Source organism: Cylas formicarius, unplaced genomic scaffold (genome assembly GCF_029955315.1).
Source record: "Cylas formicarius isolate icCylForm1 unplaced genomic scaffold, icCylForm1.1 PGA_scaffold_3__17_contigs__length_32017465, whole genome shotgun sequence".
NCBI lineage: Eukaryota > Metazoa > Arthropoda > Insecta > Coleoptera > Brentidae > Cylas > Cylas formicarius.
The window spans coordinates 21751009-21775134 of NW_026844326.1; the positions used below are offsets into that span (position 1 = coordinate 21751009).

At 33.2% G+C, this 24126-nt stretch overlaps 1 protein-coding gene across 2 annotated transcripts in view; it reads left to right on the forward strand.

Annotated features, from left to right (window-relative positions):
- Nucleotides 1-24126, forward strand: part of LOC132699627 (protein gustavus) — a 105364-nt gene that overhangs the window by 26311 nt on the left and 54927 nt on the right. The window contains exon 2 of one of the 2 annotated variants that reach the window (XM_060666451.1): nucleotides 7160-7206. Coding sequence is in view for 1 of the 2 variants with exons in the window: in XM_060666448.1 (XP_060522431.1) it covers nucleotides 21886-22328 (443 nt within the window). In the remaining variant the exon portion in view is untranslated. Of the gene's footprint in view, nucleotides 1-7159; nucleotides 7207-21853; nucleotides 22329-24126 lie in introns of those variants that run through there. The other variant, XM_060666448.1, reaches the window with a different exon arrangement.

The following is a 24126-nucleotide window of genomic DNA, read 5'->3' on the forward strand; positions in this document are numbered from 1 at the left end:
AGACCTTTTATGCGGAACGAGGTTACAGTACCTAGACAGTTTACGCTCCCATAGAAAAGGTTCTATCCCCCTTAACGCGTATTCCCTTTGCCGTAAACTACCTATTTTGGTTAATTTTTTTTCATGCCTTGGCAGGAGCAGTACAAATAGCACATCAGTTAATTGGAAAACCCCGAAATTTATTAGAGCAAGAACAGAATTATTCAGTAATAACCTAGGAAGAAAATAAATATTTTGTTCGTTGCTAATGAAAATCCTGTGTTTTATCGCTAGAGAATTAAAAAAATGGCGAATTCGGTAGGTAGATAATACTATACGTAAAAGTTCAGTAATTTTGAATAAATTGATTTAATTAGAAAATTTCCAAACCTAATCCTGAATTTTTTTTTTGTTGATTAAATTAGACCGCTGGCAGGTATGCACGACATCACTTGTGTTTAAACATGATTGACCTTGGTTTTTAATTTCAAGTCATCCGATCAGTTATTTGCGGGATATTCGAAAAAAAGTAGTACCGAATACTAGGATCTAAAAGTAGTTAGCTGTAAATAATATTTAAGATGTTCTTAAAAACAATTTATTATTTAATATCTGCAATTGTCACGAATCCTTTCAAAATTAGTTCTAAATAAAGATAGTTTTGTAACTGGGTATTAGGCAACAGATTTTTTCCGTTTTTTTTAAGTTGTGTGGAGATAAACGAATGGTAGTGATTCTAAATACTTATTTATCTTCAACTTCTCCGTCGACCAGTTAAGGCACATTTCGTATTTCCATAGAATAAAAATATCGAAAACATCCGCCCTTCTTTAGAACCTATTTCGATGAAATTTTTTATTTGCAAAACATCAAATTTATTCTAAAATAATGCGTCGAGGCTTATTTTTAGAACCAATTTTGACGATCGAGTTTTATTTTCACTTCCCAAACGCCCTGTATAGTTTTTCGTGAATCTTCCTCGAGTTTACACGAAAGGGTCGATCCAGATTAAAGGGGAGAACAACATGTTAGCGTTGTTGTTCATTCGTATCTGCCTAAGTTTCAATCTGACCGGTATATTTTCAAGCGGCGCGCTAACAGAAAAAGACCATAATCACGGCCGGGGAAGGCACACTGACTTTCTGAACAACTACGTAGTTATGATCCGATGGAATTGACCGATTTCAAGGTGAAAACGAGAGACGTCGACTATTTTATACCTGCAGCGGCAAGAAGAGACCGTTCCGTCCGAGAGGTAACGACTAAAAAGCAGGCAGACAGGTAAAGAAACGGTCTGGGAAAAACTTTGTACGGGAACCCGTATTGCAGATAGTGCCTTGTGCGCAGGTCACAATTATTTAATAATAAACCCTCCGTGCGAAATTTGAGGTAGTTAAAAAGCTAAAGGAGACATAAAAACTCATACGTTACACGTGTTGACTAAAAATAAAGTAGTTGGATCGCCATTTAGTCCCGTGTTTTTTTATTGTACCGTCGTAAATGGTAAGGATCGCGGCTACATACCAGATAAGTAAAATTCATATCCATTCTAGTTAAAAAAAAACTTGAAGGCAATTTGTTACTTTGTGTTTTATTTCTTTAAACGCCATCGATCTCCGGCTGCATTCCTTTTTCCGTTTGGTTAACCCCTTATACGTGTAATGCAACTAAGCTTTAATTGATTCTTACTTTACGTTTTGGTTAGATTTAAGGTCTTCCACGTGTTTTACTAATCAGTTGTGTTTGTAAATTCAATTTTAGTTCTAGATAGTATTTGACGTAGGTGGTTTAAATGATCATCGTGGGATTTTTATATTTTTTTGTGCTGACATTTCTCATTCACAATTTCGATGTATATCTTCATGGAATTTATTAATATCCTTTGATCTTGTTACCCAATAAGTAGATTAACTTTGGCAAACTTCGTCATCTGAGATGCAGTATCTGCATACCCGACTACCCTCATAGGCCTTTAACTCGTTTAACTGATTTTGTTTTTTACTTTTTGGTTTGTTTAGTCATCCCATCCAACTAGAGAACATTAGTTATAAGTTCAAATGCATCCACTGAAGTTCTGGAACACCTACTCACTGTCAACTGTCAACTCGTTAGTGTTATTTCAAAACAGAATTTTTCATCGCACTACATTTCGATATGAATTTTTTAGGTAAAAAACCTGTAGATACACTGGAATTTAAAAAAAATCGTATACCCAGAAATGTTGCGAGTTACTCCAACTTTTGCAAAATAACTGTAATTAATTACCATTCAAATGCTTTCCAGTGATATAGATAGCGCTCGTATTTTGTTAACTGATTTTTTTAATTTCCTTGCTTTTTAATACACTGTATTTTTCAAATTCGCTAACTTTTTTTGGTTAGTTTAATTGTTAAACCCTCAAACTTTCCATTATGTTATTATTCTTATTTTTCATACTAATTGTCATAACACAATGAAGTTAGGGATTCATATAAAAGCTATCTAAAAAAATTAGGTCGCTTTTTTAAAAACAAACGAGAAATCTCAGTTGTACCTAGTTATATGAATTTCTATCTATTGAAAATTGAATATGACATTAAAACAATCCTAAAAAAATTAGGTCGTTTTTTTAAAAACAAACGAGAAATCTCAGTTGTATCTAGTTATATGAATTTTATTCGGCCAGATATATTCAACTCTTTTACACTATATTTTCGACAGTCGTTTTCTAACGAGGGTTCTCTCAACAATTTTATTGGTGTTAGTAGTTAACACCATTCTAAAAATATAAACATTAAGTTATTCTCCGATTATAGGGTGGAAAAAGTTCTTAAAGCAATTAATCTTAAATTCACAATTGGTCCAGATTTAGTTCTAGCATCCTTATATATTACTGTCTTTTTGTTCTGGCTAAACTGCTTGTAAAACTTTTTAATCTGTGACTGAGAAACCAAGCCGTACATGGAAAATATCTAAAATTATTCCCGTACACAAAAAAGACGGTAGATCGCAAATCACAAACTAGAGAGCTATTTTCCTATCTACAATTTCTGTAAAGTTTTAGAATCTCTTCTACAGGACAAAATATTTCATATTGTTAAGAACCAAATAGTCCCACAACAATATGGATTTTTTAAAGGACTATTACAAATTTATTTATTTATTTATCAACGGGTCAACCGTCCAATGTAAAAAAAGATTCACGTAAACAAAATAGTTAAAAACAAAACAAAATAGAATAAAACAGAATGAAATAGATAGATAAAGACCCAACCCTAGGATGAAAAACATTGGTTTCGCAATATTTTTGCACCCTGGAAGCAGTCAAGTTGGTCCGAAAAGCGATTTGCCAGTGCGGCTGATCTAGTAAGAAAAGAACTCTGCCCATAGTTAGCACGATGGGAGTCTACCTGGAAGGAGTGGTTTATTCTGGTCTGGCGGAAGGGAACGCGGAGTCAAATCTTACATAGCAGGTCAGGTCCAACTTAACGATTTTGTCTCAGTATATTTCTGAAGCTGTTGATGAGCGTTTGAAGCCCTAGATGACAAAATTTTCATCCACAAGCCCCGTGCTTTTGGATTTTCCGAATCGCAACTTGCAACTTAATACAGCCAAGTTTAATGTAGTCTCTTTTACCACCATGAGTGTCGCTGTGATAAAACTCTCTCCCATTCTAACACTTTTTGTGACTTGGAAGTAATATTCGACTCGAAATTATCCTTTGCTCCTGATGCTAATAAGGTCTGGCAGAAAGCTATGGATTTATCGTACGTTTAAAAATACGGAAGTCATAATAATATATAACTCATACGTGAGGTCTAAGTAAGAGTATGCATCATTAGTTTGCTCAATTTTTTGAAGTATGTATGGTATAAGTTGGACGGAGTATATCTCCCAAAAAGCTTTGCCATGATTACCATTATTTAATCACTTTAATTAAAATTTTAAGTAAGTTGTTTGACATAGTAGCACATTGTTTCTGTCCAAACCAAGAAAAAATATTTTAAAATGTTCATCTATTTTCTCAATGTGCTTCAAGTACAATTCTCGAGACGATTTGGACCTTTTTTCGCAATGTATTAGTAAGGTAAAAACGTTATTCGGTCTTTTCCCATTCTCTTGTTTGTTTATTAGAGTTAATGCTTATGTTAAGTTAGACTTTAAGTTAAGTTTCGTGATGCCATCATTACTTGCAATGCCTCTGTAACTATTAAATAATTTGTATTACAACCTACCTGTTAGTTGGGCTTCATAAATAAATAAATAACACGACGTTCCGTATTATAATTGTAGCCTGTCCGTGATAATGGCAAACCCGAAGTTTTTAATTAATGTAAAAAAATTGTGAAAGATAAATTATTGAAAATGAAATAAATAAACGAATGAATAAATATTTCAGTTCGTTCGGTTATGCAAATGAATAAAATTAAACTTAAACAATATTTTTTTCTAATAAATAAATTTAATATAAACGAGTTTCATTTGGCATATAAGACCAGAATTAAAATAAAAAATTAACTTGAGCCTATAAACATTCTGTTCTATTTATCAGAGCTATAGATTTTTTTCCTATTCTTTTGTTTTGTTCAATTATTTATTCATCATTATTTTTTCACTATCTGTTTGTCTGGATGTCTACTTTCACGCTCATTGTAAACCATTTATATTTTTTTAAATATTTTATTATTTTATTCTAGTTAAAACAACAAACATATTAATATTATTATTAAGTGATGAGCAGCTTTTATTTGAAAAAAAAAAAACTAGTAGTCAGCTTGTCATGTGGAATTACTTACTTACCCATTACCTGCACTTTGAAAGATTGATGTCTAAATTTCAAGTAATTTTGAAATAAAATCGTAACCAATTGAAAGTGCTGAACTGCGAACCGTTTTTCCGGATTATCTCCCTTCGTATCGCAACGGAAGACCGTGGCAACTCGTTTTTTTTTTTCTTTACGTTTTTCTTTGTAACGTACACGAGACCTCAGACAATGAAATTATTCAGTACGATTCAAGGATCGCGGGCAGCAGCGAGGTAAAAGAAAGCGACGATATTTACGTTCTTCGAGCTTTATTGTTTGGACAAGAAAAAACCTTTTTTAAGGCCTTATCTTCACGGTCGCAGTTAACGCGCGCGTACAGGGGGAACGGTTGCATAATTTCTGTCTTGTGAATAAAAGATCGTTTTATGTGGGTATATAAAATAATGACTCAAATGCCGCGACTATTTGTCGTCGAATTATATATTTTCGCAATCTCGTAACGGGTAAATCTGAGAAAGGCGCACGTTTCGGATAGAGATATACTGGGTGTCCCATAAGTCGAGTACCATAGTTAACGGAATAATCAAACCAATCGTATCTTACAGTTGAAAGTTATCACATTGTTAATGTTAATCCGAACCCCGAATGTGTTTATATGCGTTGCTGATGTATGGTGATCGTTGGAAACTACGGACCACAGACTTAACCTTTTAAACTTTTATGGAATACTGTGAAAGAAACAAATTAAAGGTTAATACCAATAGGTGTACATATACAAAATAGAAGGGTTAATAAATCGTACTGAAACTTTCAATAATCTTAAATGTCTGATTGTTTTATATAACACACAGCACTAGTACTTTGTAAGTCTCTGCAAACATTTGTAATGTTTTACCAGAATTGACTAAAAAACTAACGGCCGTAGAAAAAGTATAGTATCTAACACTTTGATAAGGTTCTTAAGCAAGCTCGTGATAAAAATTGTGTTTATCAAACTTGTATCCCTCTCCAATTGATTATTAAAACTTTAGGGTTTCAAAAACTGTTTAAGAAACTCCTTATAGCAAAGGCGTTCTGAAAGAATTTTGGTTGATTGTTCTGATGCTGACGCCATGAAATGTTATATCACAAAAGCTAGAAAAACTAATGTAGATTTAAAAAGGGTGGGTTTTAAAGTACACTTTTTTTTTGAAAAATACGAAAATACATTTTTTAATTGTTAATGTTGTTATTAATTAAATTAGTCTCTTACCCTTTTGTTTGAAAGTATTCGGAAAATATTTGGAATGTTGTATTCACTTATAAGCATAGTTCAACAAATGGGTGCTTAGTTTTCAATGTACGGGGTGTACGGGGGGAATTAATAATTTGTAATCTTTCAAAAAGATTTTTGACCCTGGTTTAAGCGACGTAAAAACTGACTACTGACTGGGGTGCTTTTTTAGATAATCGACAGTTTCTCTTCTAGAGCCCAGTTGCTCAGAATTCGGTAAAGTTTAGCAAATGGTTATAAATATTTACCATCTAATATATTAAAACTACTTAAAGACCTTGTATAACTAACTTAAACAAGACGTCTTATTTATTCTATCTTTTTTATACAAGATTATATATATTTGAGCTAGAAATGAAAGTAAAATTCTTCCAATGATAGGTACATCAAAAGAGAAATTGCTAACGATTTGAAAAACCGTTTGCTATATCAACATCGTAATATTTTTAAGATGGTTACCCATATCTACACTAACGGCTAAGCGATAAATTATTCATAATATTATAATATATTATTATATTTGTTGATTTTACAAGCACGAACGAGTGTGATCTCCTGCTAAAACAAAATGATACACTCTGTCCGTAAGTATTTAAGTTCCCATTTGACTCTGAAACAAGGACGCGTAAACAATTATCCAGATCCAAAAACTTTAAAGGAAGGACAGCGGCTGAGAGAGTGAGAGAGAGAAACACATGCAAATAGTTGGGCACCAGTCGTAGGTATACTATACTGAAAGTAACATGTATTAACATATCCTTTCCAATACTAAAATCAGTCATAGTGAATCGAATTGAAAAATGAAAATGAAACTTAATAATATTTCAGGTAAAAATCAAGGTTGATGCAAATAATTACGTATATTAAACAATCACCGGTGAGAAATATATGCATATTTGTGTGGATTGCGGTTAATTATAGTTATATTTAGTCCTACAACCAAAATCAATTGAATTCCTCCTCAACGTAAAATTGGTATCACTGATGTAGTTCATGTCCTTCCAAATAAATATGTTTTAAAAGTTGTTTGAAAAAAAATTGTTATTGTGACGCAGTTTTTCTGTCGATCAGGTCAATTTACCATCATGCCATACCACCCATATAGGTGTATTAAGATATTTGTAATGTTCTTCTTGTGCAATTGAACTGTTTTTTTTTTCAGATTAAAGATGTGGATAAAACGCCTGGGCATAGGATCGCAAGTGATAGGTAAGTTTAAGTGATAATCGAAAATTATTAGTTTTTCTCAAACACAGAAAGGGGAGGATTACCATTTATCATATCATTATTTGAAAAGTACCTCGCGCGATAGATTTTCATTTTATCTTGATAAAAACTGACATTTTTACATATTTTCAAAAAATTACCAGGAATACAAGGTTAGTCAGTTTAAGATTTAAGTGAATTATTACTGCAATTATCACTGCAATCACCAAAATCTGTTTTTTTGGTAAAGTTTAATATATGCTTAAACTCTAGTAGTTCAATTCAACTGAGCGTTGAATTGAACTAGATGAAGGTGGTAAATTTCACGCGTTTCCCCTTTTTTTGTCACGTGAAGCTCTGACAATTTGGATGTTGGTGAGAAACAACGATATTTCTGGTCAAATAAAATGGATTCCTGACGTAAAAACGTATTACGTGATCTTGTTTCCAAACATCTTAATCATCTAGCATCGACGGGCGTAATATAGAAAGTAAAAGTGCGATATAGTTGATACGAAAATACAGCATCGTTAGAAGACAAGTCGACTGCTGCCGTCCAAAGCTACTACGGTCGCCCGTATAGTGAGAGTGCGAGTTGCTACACACACACACACACACACATTCACACACAAATTAAACAAAGAGGAACTGTTGCGAAATCGGTAACAAAAATTGTACCGTAGGTTCTCTTTCTCTTGCCATTCTAAAATCGTTTATAGAATTTCGTGAATGGAAAAGGAAATCAACTTTTACGTTTGCCCGTTTCTATTTTGCACAATATGGCGCCGGAATACCGTGTTGCGAATGAATCACTGTGCGGTTTATGATCTGTGGTTATTGCGTACTGCGGGGCATATCTGCATCTAAGAATTTTGATATTTTATGGGATTATTTGGTCAAAAAATTTTCTAGTTCTGCGGTTCTCGTCTAGTCTGTATTTTTCTATTTGAAATTTGTAGGAGTGTAATTTTATGTAAAAAAAGTGATGCGGCATTTGCAATGTCAGTTTAGACAGTATCATACATTATACTGACAAAAACAAACAAAAATCATTACACCCAAAGTCAAAGTATGTTCATAGATATAAGAAAGTGACTAACTGATATGAATTAAGGAAAGACCCGGGCAAGCTGTAAGAATGAAATACGGCCGAACAGGTCCGTACTTTGCTTAGAATTTAATTATTTGGGGTTTTGTTAGGAAAGGTACTAAACAATATTTATTTATGTTTAAATTTAAAATAAAATTACAAATTATTTTTATTACCTACTTAAATTACTTAAAATTATCCACATAATATATCAGTATCACTATCGCTATCATCGCCTATTTTAATTATTATTTGTTCTATATTATTTTCAATATGGATATACGATTGTTCTGCTTTTTCTATATGTTTTTGCCCAACTTTTTGGAGGGAAGTTAAAAATTTCGGTTTCTAAAAGTTTGAGGACATTGGAGTTATCACGGGGAAAAATATTGTTGCGACGAATGGCAGATTTCAGTTGGTGCAAAACATGTTCAATGGGATTAAATATACAGTGGTAAGGTGGGAGCATTGTCCATTACAATGACTCTGTTAGGAGGAATGTTTGGAACTAGTTTGTTTTTAAACCAACTTTCAAATAAATCAGCGGTGGTGTCTTCATGGTAATCCAAACAAGAGTCTTTAATATTTTTCGCAGACAGAGAAAGTCCATTTGCAATCCAATCATCTTTAGAGCCAGCATGCAAAACAGTTATTCTTTTACCACCTTGGGATGGCGCGTTTGTTTTACACTTACAAGTTCAGTCAACCCAACCCTTTTCCGGAGTATCATAAGTGTCGAACCAGGTTTCATCCAAGTAAATAATTGCCCTTTGTTGTTCTCTGTAAATCTTAATTTTTTCTAGATATTCCAGTTGCCATTTCCGAATTCTAAAAGATTCCATTAAAACTTGCCTTTTGTCATTTTTTTTTTAAATCTAAAACCCATGTGTTGAATACACTTCCATAAGGTAGTTCTGCCACATTTAACACCGGTTTTATCTTTTTTACGCCTCCTAATTAAGATATCTAATGTAGGCACGCTTTGTTCCTCGTATAACTCGAGAAAATGTTAGCATCGCTTCTTTTTTTCCTCTGAAATGGGATTATTTACAATTTTCCATACAGTTGATGTTGGAATTTTCGTCAATGTGATCGTTTCTTCTAAAGATGCTTACTTGCTGGAACCGCGTTCAATGAGAGTCAAATAAATATTGTTTATAACTTCCTTAGTCTCAATAGAATAGTGTTTTCTACATTTGGGCAGGAGCATCTCCTGAGATACACTAGATTCGCACATATTTTGCATAATTCACACACGATTCAACAGACGCTGTATTACACACGAAATAAGAATGATTTCTAATAAACTTAAACTAAGTAGTATACCAAACCAAAGAATATTAAACACAGGTAAGTATAAAATTATTTTCTATTACGGACCACAATTTTATCTGAATTTAAATTCCGAAACTTTAGGTAATAATCTTGTTGCATTGTATGTTAATGATCACCCTTGGATAATCCCATTGAAAAGCAATTGGTCACTTTCTTACATATATGAACAGACCTTACCCTCTAGGAGCTTTCAAGAAAGGTGTTACGGAAGAACTTAGGCGGACATGTTTTACGTTATTCGGTCTTGAGCTGTGAAACTAATATTAAAATCGGTAAAAACCAAAACCATTCTTATTTATTTTGTATGAAAAAAAAAGAAGTGAATCAAGTCACTTTTTGCGCTTATATGTACCTACGTCTACGGACGAACTCCTACAGTGAATGTGATTCCACTTTTGACTATCTCTTACTCTAACCATAATAGAGTTAAACAAAAAGTTGAAAAAATCGGATACTGGGGACGCCCCTTCTATACGACATATGTACGAGTGAATGTATGTGTGTGTGAATCTAATTGGATATATCCCAATTTAGATCGTACACCCAACAACGTTGAATATGTATAGGAAGATATAATAACCCCTTCGTAATTATCCTCGCCGGAGGGGAGTGGGGATCCGCGCTTACGAGGGAGCAGCCGGATTCGCTTGGGGGGGTTAAAAGTGGCTGCCTCGTACAAACAGTGGCTAAAAATTATAATGCCGTACGATACGCATTATCCCGAAAATGTATGCCACTGGGGTAGCTCGGGCGCATAATATTTCGCAGCTAAAAACGTCGGGTCTCCCATCCTTACGCGCATGCGCGAATGGAGACATCTCAACTTCAGTTGTTCAGTTGTGGGGCCCAGCTTGAAATACTTCATTTTCGAGACCAACGTGGGAATCAACCTTCTAGGCCAATACAACTAACAGCAGGAACCGTTTCAAATGCATATTTTTTATTATATAATGCCGAAAATATACGACACATACAGTGAGGCCGGATTAAAAATAAATCTGGCCAACATTAAATATCTGCTAATGGAGTCTCCCCAGTACAATTTAAATGTTGATAGACAATTGGTCGAAACCTGTCAAAAATATACTTAATTACTATCACAGGCTCGAGTAGGTTAATTAATTAAAACAAGCCATCAGTAAATTGAATTTCTTAATATACATAAAGCCAAGATTAAATAAAAGTATTATACAAATTTTATTGTTGTATGGAACCCAGACGTGGGAACTAACGAAACCTGACACGCAGAGACTGGAAGTGACAGGGTAAGTTGTAGAGTATCACGGATGCAAAGAATAACAAAAAACAACGAAATGAAACGAAGAATGAATGTAGAAATAACGATATACGAAGAATGGGAGAGCAAGCAGACTTAAGTGGCCAACACATTTTTTATTGCCAATCGCCATATAGGAGAAAAAAGGGAACACCTCTAGATGAATGGATAAGTTTAGAAGGATATAGAGAAAAGCGGAACGGAAGAACAAGATTGGGTTTATTTCTACATTTTTGCAGATATGTGGTACTTTTTCGTCACTCATGATCTAAGTTGGCATTGAGTTGACGTTCTAACCAACAAATAGCAAAAAGTATTATTGGGATTTTATTAGCTGTGCTGAAGCACTCTTGCAGTTTTTATTTTATCTCCAGTTTCATTTTGGTTTTTCTTTCGTTCTTATTTATCTTCCTAAAACAGTCCCTACTTGAGGTAGCTGATTTTAAGTTGAATTTGCCCATTAGATGGATTTATTAAAAACACATTAAAAAGCATAAACTGATTTCCAATTTAAGGGTTTAACATAATAACTCTAAAATATTTTCCTAGGAAAGCAATACAAAATCTTATGGAGATAATTGATGTATAACAGATGTTTTCCCAGTTTTCTTCAATTATTATTATTATCAATATATTTTAATAGAGAATGGATTTTTCACTGCACGGACTAATAATAATCTAACCGATAAAACTTTACTCAAATCCATCAGCTTTCAGCATTTGTATGCACGAAGTACCGAAGTAAGGTTCTAGAACGTCATTGTGGAATTGAGGGTTACAAAGACAAACCCAAGCAAGATAGGCCTACTGTTAGAGCTATATAAAAATTTACCAGAGTTAAATACCACATTATGTTGTAAAAACGGTATATGGTTTGGAGAACTCTATCTTATTCCATCATCTCCCAATGCTTTTCATCTCACGTTACTACGTCCTATTTCTTGGACGATGAAGAAAGACTTGTTACCATTTGGCTATCACCACAAATACTGGAGCAGACTTTCTGCGGTTTGTTTTGCGACACAGTAGAACATCTGAAGCTCTTAGCCTTGTTTTCTTTTCCACTGATACAGGTTGTTCGGGGTTCCCATTGATCTGGAAAACAGAAAGGCAGGCGATTTAGAAGTCTGTCTTAAATGATGATTTTCTTCTTTTACATGTTTTCAGAATTTTTGAATTTCTATAGAGGTTGAAAATTTTGGCATAAAGTGTTTTTTCTTTATTTCTTAATTTTCAAATTGTTCCCATGGGATGGTTATTGAAAAATTATATTTATTTTCGTATTTTTGGTTCACTGGTGAAAAAGGTTGGTAAATATTTCGATATAGATAAATCTAGTTAATACACCACCTATTCTATGATTTTTTTTGTCACATCCAGGAAATATTTTTGCACATCCATTTATAAATGTTATTATTATCACTACTAAAGGACATAAAACCGTAGAAATCGCTAATTTATTTATTTATTTATATATGACTTCAAAAATTAATAAAAGCGGTACATAAATTTGTATCACGTTTCAAAGTAAAGTAAAAAATATATATTTTGGATTTGAGCGTTTTTGTTAAGTCTATAGCATGTAGATTACATTGCAGATAACATACATTAAAAATTCTATATTGATTATGCGTTACTTTTTGAAACAAAACATTGTTATTGCAAGTCTACAATTAGCGTGGTTCTTTAGTATTAGATTGTGCCTTGTGCAGTGAACGTTACAGTTCGTAAAATATGGCATATCCGAGGTATTTGACTCAAAAGGAATTAAAGGCGGCTATGGACGAGATCGTGATGTATGAGGACAATAACAATGAAAGTCGTAGGTATTATTTGGATTTACGTATTCTTATGTGTTGTAGCATTCCATTTCTTGTAAATTAATGCTAAAAATAACGTGAAAAAATATTTACAGAACATATTGACGCGGTCTATATTCCACCCGACGTGGATACCTTGACTGACGAAGAAGATATGATTGATAACTTAAATCTACAAGAGTTTGGGGAACTAACTGATATAGTTGGAACTGTCATTCAACAGTCCTGTAATTCGTCAACTACTAAATCTGAATGGGACTCATCAGATGATGATTGAATTCAAAAGAAGACGTATGCTTTCTGCAAACGACAGGCTTGCTTCTACTGTCAAATAGAAGAAAGGTCACATTGAGTACACTCACACACCTATATCCGATGAATTTAGATTATTTGAGGAACCAAAAAATAGGCTTTCTGGAAAAACTGCGCATGAAATATTTTTTATATTTTTCATGACGACGTGATTGATTTGATTTTAAATCTTGCATTGCTTTGCGACTTTTGAAAACTGATAAACCAATTACTCAAAGCAATCTCGCACGTGCCATGCTAATAAAGCCCGAAGGAGATGTAGAATGTGCATTTACATACTTCATGCTTTTCGAATTTGAACTTTCTTTTGTATATTTATGTATATTATATTATATGTTACATCTTATGTGCCCCAAAACATTATTTAATGTTTTTTCCCAGTGGTCAGTATGTTTCGATTTTTTTTTTGACGCATATGATGCATTCTTAAGTACAACAAAATAAATAAGTTCAAAGTAAAAAAGCATTTTTTTATTTTTTTTATGCTTGGGATAATATGGGTTAACAGAGTTATCGTCTATGCTTTTAATAAATATTGTATTTTAAGTTCGGGTGGAAAAGCAATATGCAATATACGTCGGGACTCAATTTTTCGGATTATCCGGCAACCTCGCGTCCCCCGCGTCTCGTCGACATTCTTCCGCACCCATTTTCAACCCTCTCGCATCCCCCCACCCCGTCCTTTGACCGACGAAATTGAGCCCTATGACGTTGAGCGCAGCCCCCATAATCGCTGCGGTCGTTTTCCTCGTTTATTTACCCTCCCGTTTTTAAGGGGGTTATGGAGGGGGGGGGTGCCTTTCGCACATCTCGCACCCCCGCCGCCGCCGGCCGGAGAGAACGAATGTTAACGAATCGATACTACGAGTCTGCGCTCGGGGCGAATTTTTGCGCCCGTCTAAGAACGGACGTACGTCCGCGTTAACTGTCACGCGTGCAGGGACGATGGGAGCACGTCGTGAATCGTCGTCGGGGATCAGGGACGGCGTACAATTGTTGTTACGCTAAGGGTGTGGGCTGCAAATAAATGCAAGGCATTGTGTCTACACGAGAGGAGTTTTTTATGTCGGACGCGGTAGCGGGATGGTTTTCTGAATCGCCCGTTTATCGATTTTCAAAAGTAATTAATTTCCCGGTCCGCAATGGCGGCGGTTAAGCGCAAACGTAAGCGAAATACAATTACAGTAATGGTTTGGAACCTGTATCACCCTGTATACATCCTTTTGCTAAGTCTCACTGCTTTTTACTAAATAAACCAAGACCATTTTTTTAAGCCGCTATGTAGCTATAATTCAATTTATGAATAGAATGTATTATAAAAATATTATTAAGTAATGTCTATGGAAAAACACGTTGTTTCAAAAATACTACAATTTGGTATCCCTTTTCTTATGAAGTTCAAAATAATCCCAACTCATTATGCAGCGAAAACTTTCTATAGATGTACCAAACCAAACCTGCATAATGGAGTTAAAAAGGGTCCTAGACACTGTGCTGTAAATACAGCATAAAGGGGTGAAAAAAAATTGCGCATCCAAACTCATTCGTATAGTAAGGAACTTTAAATTTGAGAATCTGAGAATAACAAGTGGCACGTTACAAAAAATAAAATACCTAAAGAATATGATGAAGGTAAGATAATAAGATGTTAAATGGGAAACTTAATAAACATAAGTTAAATTATCAGCAAACGTAAAATGATAAATAGTAAATAATAATTTGCACAGGTCTGTACATATATAGATATTTTTTTACTGAATGAAAATACGTAATAATACAATTTAACTGGTATCTTAAGAAAAAACTCTTAAAGGTAATTTTTTACCATTTTTAGATATTTATTGTTAAAGGAGTTTATATTCTCTAAATTTTTTAATTCCCGTGGTCTGGAACACAGTTGTACAAATTTTTCGGTTTTTTGATATATGCGTATTGTAACTTTAAATTTACCTGAAATTTTAAATAGCAGTATGGTTTATATGACAAAAAATTCCGGCACGTAAAGTATCGTTATTAAGTGGTTCTACTTCTATATATTAATTGGCATACCTTCTGTTTTGTAATTTTTGTAAATTCGACAGCATATTGGAGGCTAAAATAAGAAAGGGGAACAAAGATGATATTGAAAACCTGACCGAATTATAGTCAACTACTTTCGGGGTGTCGGGAGTTGTGAGAGATTGGGAAGTTAATTAAGTTACCAATAAGAACTGTCACATAAACTTTTTCTTAAACTTCCAAACATTTTTCAACTGATATGTAAGATTATTTATTAATCTAAAGAAAAATGATAGCGAATAGTATCTCAAGGTATGTGTTAAAGTGGTTTCTAAAATCCTCAAGAAGTTATCGACCATATAACCTATGTACATATTTTATTTTTTCTACAATTTCAATATTTGAAGGTTAATGTGATTATTTTTGCATATATTGATAGGCGTTGGTCACAGCGATTACTTTAGTTTGAACAATATACAGTGCTTAAAAAAAAAGAGAAAAACATTAAGGATTAAGCGTAGTTTGTTATATGAACATTGGGTCAAAAGACGACTATTAGCGAGATAATCGCATTTCTAGCGAAAAATAATGGTTTTATTTTTTATCTTAAAAATGAAAGTAGATAGAAAAATAAAATATAGCGGAATTATTACCATTATAAAAACAAACTTTGTATATTAGAATCATTTTTCTTCAGTAAATTTAAAGAAAAACCACTTAAGCAGTCGCACAGAAAAAAAAATAATTTCGATAGACTGGTTGATACGATACTTTTTGTCTTCTGCATTTTTTTCTCATAAAACGTACAGTTTCCTAAAAAGTAAAATAAAATGCAAAGCATTGAATGTTATTTATTCATTAGTGTAATTCTTCATTATTAAATTAAAACTTTTATTATTAGACAATTAAAATATTAAGTAATAAATGTTTTATTAAATGAAACTTATTTTATATTCAAACTAACTGGAGAAATGTCAAATAAAGCAATAAATAATAAGAAACACATTGAGAAGGTCACTAGAATTTTTGGTTTAGTATTACGAAAAAATTGCAGGAGACAAGTTTCTAAATAAAATATAAAATAGAAAAAATATGTTATAAAGTTTTTTTTCTTAAATTTAATTAAGAAGAATGAATGAATGAATGAGTCAATCAAAGCGAGTGCATTAATTTTCAGTAGCGCGATACATGACTGTGGACGTTTATATAACAAACTACCACTAAGTTATACTTTTTATAAAAGTTTTGGATCCCTCCTGCGTTGGTTTTTGTGGAATCGTACTAGTTAACGTTTCGCTTCTTCAGCCCTTGACTGAAACTGACTCATATTGTTTGAGGGGGGCGGAGCTAAATGAGGGACATAAACACCTTGCATGTAATCAATTCTTCTACCAACGAAAAATCCGAGAGTCTATAGAAATCTATAAGCAACCTAACAATCTTAACCGCGACTCAGGACTGGTTGATTTTGTTCACTGTAGCGTAAATAAAATGCTTCATCTGGGAAAATACATATAAAGTGAAAAGATATACCGAAATTATTTTGACATATTTTCAGAAGAGTAGGCTTTTTCCATTCTTCTTGGGGATCACCAAACTGCCGGGATGACACATATTGATATCTATTAATAAGATCTATATAGGAAATAAATTTACCAATTATCATCTAGAACTGAACAGGGGTACGCTTACGCCGAAAAAAATTGCGAAAGGAATAAGTTGACGGCCACATGAAGTCCCCTTGTTGCTAGGCAGCATTTGAGGCAATTCTAAGAATCGGTCACACATTTTTTATTCCCAAAACTTGTTCTATCACAAAGCAACTGTTGGTAAACAATATTATGGCAAATATAATACGTCGCGGTGCATTTTTATGAGACCAAAGTTGTTTAAAATACGTAATCTTCTTGGTGTTTGTCGGATTTAACGACCGCATTTGAGAACCAATAATTTGAAACTTCGATGCATATGCATCATTCTAGAATCCGATTTAAGTAGTACGGATCGTTTTAATATATTCATGCACGTATTTTGATCTTTACAAATTGGTGTTTTTTTTTTTAAACTCCTCCTATCTGAATGGATAATTGCCCCACGGAGTTGATGTTCATATCATTTCGAATAATTGCCGACAACGACTCGGTCAATTAAGAACAGATGTCTAATTCGTTATCTCGCCATGTTGTTGGCTTACTGCTGAGTACAAACAAACGTGAATAATGGACGTAATTAATTTGATTTTTTCGGTTTTGGAGTTGAGGTGCCCGTTGTTACGGCTTTCACATTAGCTGTTGACGCGAATAAACAAATCTTCTCTTGTAGAAAGCGAAAACGAGCTTTGCCAAATAAAAGGAGTGAAAAAAAATGGCGCTAACAATAAGACTGATGATGTGCGTGTGTGTTTATGTAGATATCCGCTTTATTTATTTATATATTAATAGCAATTATAGAGCAACTCAAATTACGACAGGAGTTCGTCAAAAAAGAATAACGGCATATTAGAATATAATCGATAACCAAGCCGATGATACGCGAAGTAAAAACGATCTCACTGCAAGGTTATAGAAATTCTGTTCCTAATAAGCTTTTTAAGGCATCCAGATTAGTTTTAAGAAAATATATTTCAACATTTTATTCCGTTTATAGACAAAAACAGTTAACCAAAAATAAAATAAAATTAATTTCATCTTCAAATCCAAATCAAAATCAAGAGTTATATAATAAAATAAGTGATAACAAATTCTACAAAGCCTGATGATGAATATCAATTATTAATAAACGTTTTCGATAGAATTTTTCTACGCATTAAAGGAATACTGGCCTGTTACAGCCTTTTTTTCATTGGAGTGAACTTTGATGATGCACTCGCCATTTTACTAAAATTGTTATTACTGTTCACCTACTATAAGTTATCGGCACATGCTAAAAATTTGTATGCACCATATGCATGTTTATGTTCATGACCTACCCGTGAAATATTGCCCAATTAATATGATTCTATAGGTTAATTTTCTAGATACGCCATTAAATTTGTTCTTACTCAACAGAATTCCCAATTTTATTACCCCGCACTATTTTGAAACAGACTTTAAACGATTTAGGTACTCCTACAACTGGTCTAAGATTTTTTTAAACAAAGTTTTTGACATCGATATTTAATAGTCAACCAGCACTACTCAAGATTGTCGTTTGTACACAACATTATCTATATATTTATTAATTTATAATTGGTATGTATGGTTTTTGAATCGTCCAAATGATATTTAATCTTTTCTAAGTATCTGATTTTTAATCTCCAATAAACCATTCAATCCTGCAGCCAGTTCGTTTCAAAGTTTATTACGTAGTCTCGAATCGACAGTCGCCTGGAGAAATAGTAAAATAAATATCGATCTGGTTTTGCTTTGTCATTGTAAAACATCGCAAAAATCTACACGAGCCGCATTTAAGTAATACAATCAATCCTGATATGTTAAGTCATGTTTTCAACATTTTGTTATATGTTGTATATTCTTATCCTGCTATGATATACGATTTTTTGAGCAATTTATACCTGTGCGGGGTATTTATATATTTTTGACCAAAAAATTTCACTGTTTTTTATGTTTTCTTTTCGTATTGAATAAACATTCGAGAACTTGACATTTTCGAGATAAAAAATAAAAGAGCGAACGTATTTTAATTAAAACCATTTAGCCATCACAATGGCATACGAAAAAAAAAACTCCGTAGAAAGAATTTTGAAAGAAATACAACCGATAAAAAAAATTGCTCGCATGTTTGATGGAAAATTTTATTTATGATAATACAATGTTCAATCATCAACGTGCAGGTATCTTAAAATCTATATTTCTTTATATAGTAACATGTCAAAGAAATTGTTTTTTTTTGGTTTGTTATGTATTTGCATTAATTTGCATTATTTCGTGGATGTTGTGTATGATTTTCTCTCATCAATCGGGGATTATTTGCACTTCTCCAATACCTACAATTTTGTTTATTTACCATACCGTACTCATGGCTCAAAGTTAGAGTTATGGTATGTTACATGATTTGTGCTTGAAATCTGACATATAGTTCGAAAGTGGATTTAAAAAAAATAGAGTTTCATTTAAAAAATGGAACTTGCACATTTGCATTTTGACTCACTCTGTATATTTTCTATTTACTGCAAAAAATACGCAAGAAATATAATAGATGCGTGCGAGCATTTGTTTTGACTTGCAATACCTGCTTTTCAAATAAATTTGTTGCATATTTTTGCCGTTCACTGTATTTGTTTATATAGGAACCCTCAACTAAAATGCCTTTTTAACAAATTGCATAGATTAATATGTATGTGTTAGATAGTAATTTTTAAAAGACTGTCAACATTTTGTCAGATTTTGAGATTTAGAAGTTTTTTGATTTTTGCTTTTAGCCCAGCAATTTTAAAAGCTAAGGCCGTTTGTATAACAGATGGAAATGACTAGTACAATTTTTGTTGTGTTAACTGACTGGTCAATTGACCGAGATAATTTTAAAAATTCCATGAAAGAAATATACATAGAATTATCGATCTTTTCAGTGAACAATATGTCACAAAACAATCAGCAATTAATCACAGATGAAAATTTGGTTACTACTAATAAACGTTCTATTTTTCTTAACTCTGTTGTAGAAGATGAAATTAAAAATTTAATACTATCCTTAAAATCTGATTCGACGCCGGGGTTTGACAATCTTCTCTATTGCAAAAAAATCATATCCATAACATAAAGCCAGTCTGCCAAATTATTAACTCAATGTTTACAGCTGGTAAGTGCTGGTAATATTGCTTTAATAAAACCCATTTATAAAAAAGAAGAAAAAAATATTCTTGAGAATTACAGGCCTTATATCTTATGTAACAAAAATTTTCGAAAAAGTCTTAAAAGTTCGGCTAGTTTCCTTAGATAATTTAAGACCATGTGCTGCAGTGTTCATTGACTTAGCAAAAGCATTGGATACTGTAAATACCTGAAAAATCTACAACAAATGGTAGAGATTAATATGGAATGGAAGTCCACACGGACACAGTCCTAGGAGCCATATTTTTCCTTATATACATAAATCAACTACTTACTTCCGATAAAATCATCTCTTTTACTGATGTTACAGTTTTGTTTGTTGAAGGTAACAATTGGGACGAAGTCACAGTCACAGTGGCATGACAATAATTTACTAACAATCAACTTAGATAAAACACAATAGTTGTCCTTTTGAATTTATAATGATCGACTACCTACAAACAATAAACTTCCTATAAAACTATTGTTTAGAAACAGATGCTGGTCTTTACGCAGAACTGAGCATTTTACCTACCTAGGAATTCATATTGACTCAAATCTAAAACTTCCATATCGAACAGTTAGTGAAAAAGTTAAGTTCCTTAATGTATTTATTCCGGCAATTTGCTAAAATATCTGATACAATCCCTTATATCTTATGGAATAACTGCTTGGGGTGCCGCTTATCACACAACTCTTCAACCCCTTAACTTAATACAGAAAATAATATTGAAAATTATATTATAAATCACCCCTTTTGTTCTTAATAAAAAATAAATTACTGGTTAATTCAAAAACTCACGAGTATGAAACACGCTTTAAACTAGGAAAAAATTTAACTTTACAAAAAATGCATTTATCTGTTGGACAAAAAAAATTACTTTTATACTGGTCAAGAAATTTATAACGCACTACCTCCAGAACTGTAAAATAAAATAAAATTAAAATCATTAAAAAAAAATTAACTAAGTGGCTTATTCTTGGTAAATTGTAACTTAAGTTTCTAAGTGGCTATTTGTTATAAGTCAAATTCACAAATTCTTTAATGTATTGTAACTATATAAAATAGTTTCTTTTTTTTTGGTAGATGATTTAAATAATAATAATAATAATTATTATTATTATTATTATTATTATTATTATTATTATTTATATTTTGCGTTACTTCGCCGTCGCGTGGTTCTGGGAACCTAATTTAGTCGATAATATTATTCGGATTCCCTGAATCGTCAAGTATCATTATTCGGATATTCCTTGAATAGGGTTATATGTAAACTGGACATCACAAAGGCATAATAGTTTAATATAAAATACATATTATTGTAAAATAATGATAAATAGCACTTTACAATTGCAAGATGCTATTTAAAACATTTTTTGACTAGTCAATTAAATAGTGGTCAATTGACCAGTCCCAACACTAGTTATTATAGTAGTTTTACTTTGTACGTTAATCGGCATTCTTGCAACTATTTCGTAATTTTTGTAAACTCTGCGACATATTGGAGATTACAAAGAGATAATAAATAAATACATCTCCTGCTACTTTATTGCTTGCCCTTATCTTTATTTATTTATTTTTTTTTGCAAATATTCTTTTTTCTAATTCTTGTTGCTCTATGATTGGTCTGTTCCATGCTATCTGTTAAGCAACCTCGTTTGTATAAATAATTAACTCAATTTTAGATAGCCACATTACGGGAAAAATGAATGAATTAGAAACACACACCGTTAAGCGTTTTGAAACCTGAATAAATTAGAAACACACAGCGTTAAGTGTTTTGAAAAATGTAGACCTCTTCCGACACGCGCCAAACACCGAAAAATATCTCTCTCGCGTGGACTTCTCTCTCCGTATATTCCTATTGAATGAAAATGCCCTTCTCCTCGTTTACGCATCGACCGCGTCGTGGCAACGTCGCGACGACGGACCCCACCGGCTGGTCGCCGCGTCGCGTCTCCTCTCTCTCCGGTCCGTCTCACCACCGCCGTCGCCGCCGCCGCCGCCGCCGCCGCGCCTCAGTGCTGGCGGGTCCCGCGGTCATGTTAACGTCGTCCCATCAGCTGCTCGTCGGTGCTTACAGTAATAATACCAACCGAACCGGGATCCATAACAACCATTGTCAATACCAATCTGTCATTTGGTATAACCAGCAGCAACAAGTGGTACCCGTCGTACCGACCACCTTGTACCATCATCAGGGAGTCGTTGGTAGATATCCCACGTCTGACGTCAGTAATAAGGATCGAAACCACCACGGGTTAGGGTTCGGGTTTACTTGGGTGCTCGGCAAGGGCGTATTATTGAGCGCCGCTCCCGCGTATGTGTTGTGGACGGTCGGCGAAGCGAGCTGCGTACCCGGTTTCGTGTTGGTACCGGCCGGCGGTGGTACCGCGGCGACCTTACAGCACCAATTCGCCGGCGGAAAGTTCTCGTACCACCGGACGAACTTTATTTTCGGCGTTTCCATTGGCATGGAGACTAGGTGGGTCTTTATGTTGTTTACGTATCTAGTTTTGGTTAGTTTTGGTAGTTTCACCACGACCGTTGGTGAAACTGACGCCCCCGCGCGCAGCTGCCGTTGGTGACCGTGTCTGCGGTTTTGACACGGAGGCGATCTGTGGGCCGGCCAAGGAGTGGCCGTTTATTAAACATTTCGTTTTCCGGCTTGTTAATTGGTAATGACGCTTAACACCGGGTGAAATATTGATTTTTTAAATTAAAGATCTTTTTTATTAAAGAAAACAGTATAATACATAACATCTGCCAAGGGAAAGGGATTATTCCTCACATTAACAATATTTGGCGCATGTATATATAAGTAGAGGTAATAGGGGACTGGCCAAATGGTAACCAGTATTTAAGAAAGTTTTTAGGTATTGTTCTCGTCATTGTTCTGCATTGATGCTATTATCTTTTTTTTGATTTTTAAAAATTATTTCTGCGCTTCATTTTGACAATGGGTTTGCTCTTTGCATAGTTTATAATGTAACAAATAATTATATTCAATTTATGCATAAATAATGGATTTAATTTTTTTTTTTAATTTGTCTCCTATTTTTGGAAAGTCAGTAAAAATGGGATTAATTTTTGTGAATCTTATTATACGAAAATAAAACCAGAAATGTTGTGGGAGGGGGGTAAAATATGGAACGACGCATATAATGAACAACCATATACTTTCAATGTTTTTTTTTTAAATATTTTTCGTCGTGTAGCACACCAGATCACCATATTTGATAGTGTCAAAAAATGGCTACGATTTGTTAGCTATTCGTATATTACGATAAATTTAATGCAAACCGTGCCATGAAAAATGGATTAAAAAAAGTTGCAATGAGCACACAGCATAAACGATATTTCATAAATAACCAAAAATTGTTAATTCGATTTTTATCAAAAAAGTTTTTTTTGTAACACAAAGCTCTTGCTTTCTTCAAAAAAAAAAGTAAAAAAAAAACAAAAGAAATGCTGATTTTATTTATCGCAACTCACTTTGTTTTTTAAAGTGAGTTGGGATAAATAAAATCCGCATTTTTTTTTAGCAATTTTGCTTTCTGTTAGACAATTATTTTAAGAAAACAAAACCTCAGAAATTTTGTATTACACAAAAAAACATCCAAAAACAATCCAAACAATTATTTTGAGTTATTTATCAACCTTACTTACTGAATGAATAAAAATATTGTTAATAACTTTTTTTCTAATGAAAACGTGAAACTATATGAAAATTATATACTTTCCATACTTTCCATTGCAGCTTTCACGATTTATGGAAGAAACTAAGTTAGAAAAAAGTATTGAAAACGCAGACGTTTAAAATAACTCGCAATACCACTAACAGCAAATGCCAACCTTGAAATATTTCTGAAAATAGTCAATATAACGAAATAATCAAATGGTTTGCCTGAAATTTTCGTGTTGCCATTTCTGGCAACATCAAGGAGTATACAAAAATTAAAATACATACTAAATTACATAAAATAAAAGTGAAGAAACTTTGTTGGTATTGTAAGTATAACAATAACAATTAAGGAATTGCGCAGTTTATGTTATTATAAATGGATACAAACAGATAAGTTAAAAACTCTAAACTTTACCTTATCCGACTCTGTCAATTAAAAACGACATCATAGCCGTTTTCTTATCATCAGTATGAACGAGAATTGCTTAGAATAAAAAGTGATTGTTAAGTATTTTGAATAATCGCCCTGCTCGTGGGAGTCCAGCGGCGAGCTCTTTAGATGATTCAAACGAAAATATCACAACACCAAAAACATATT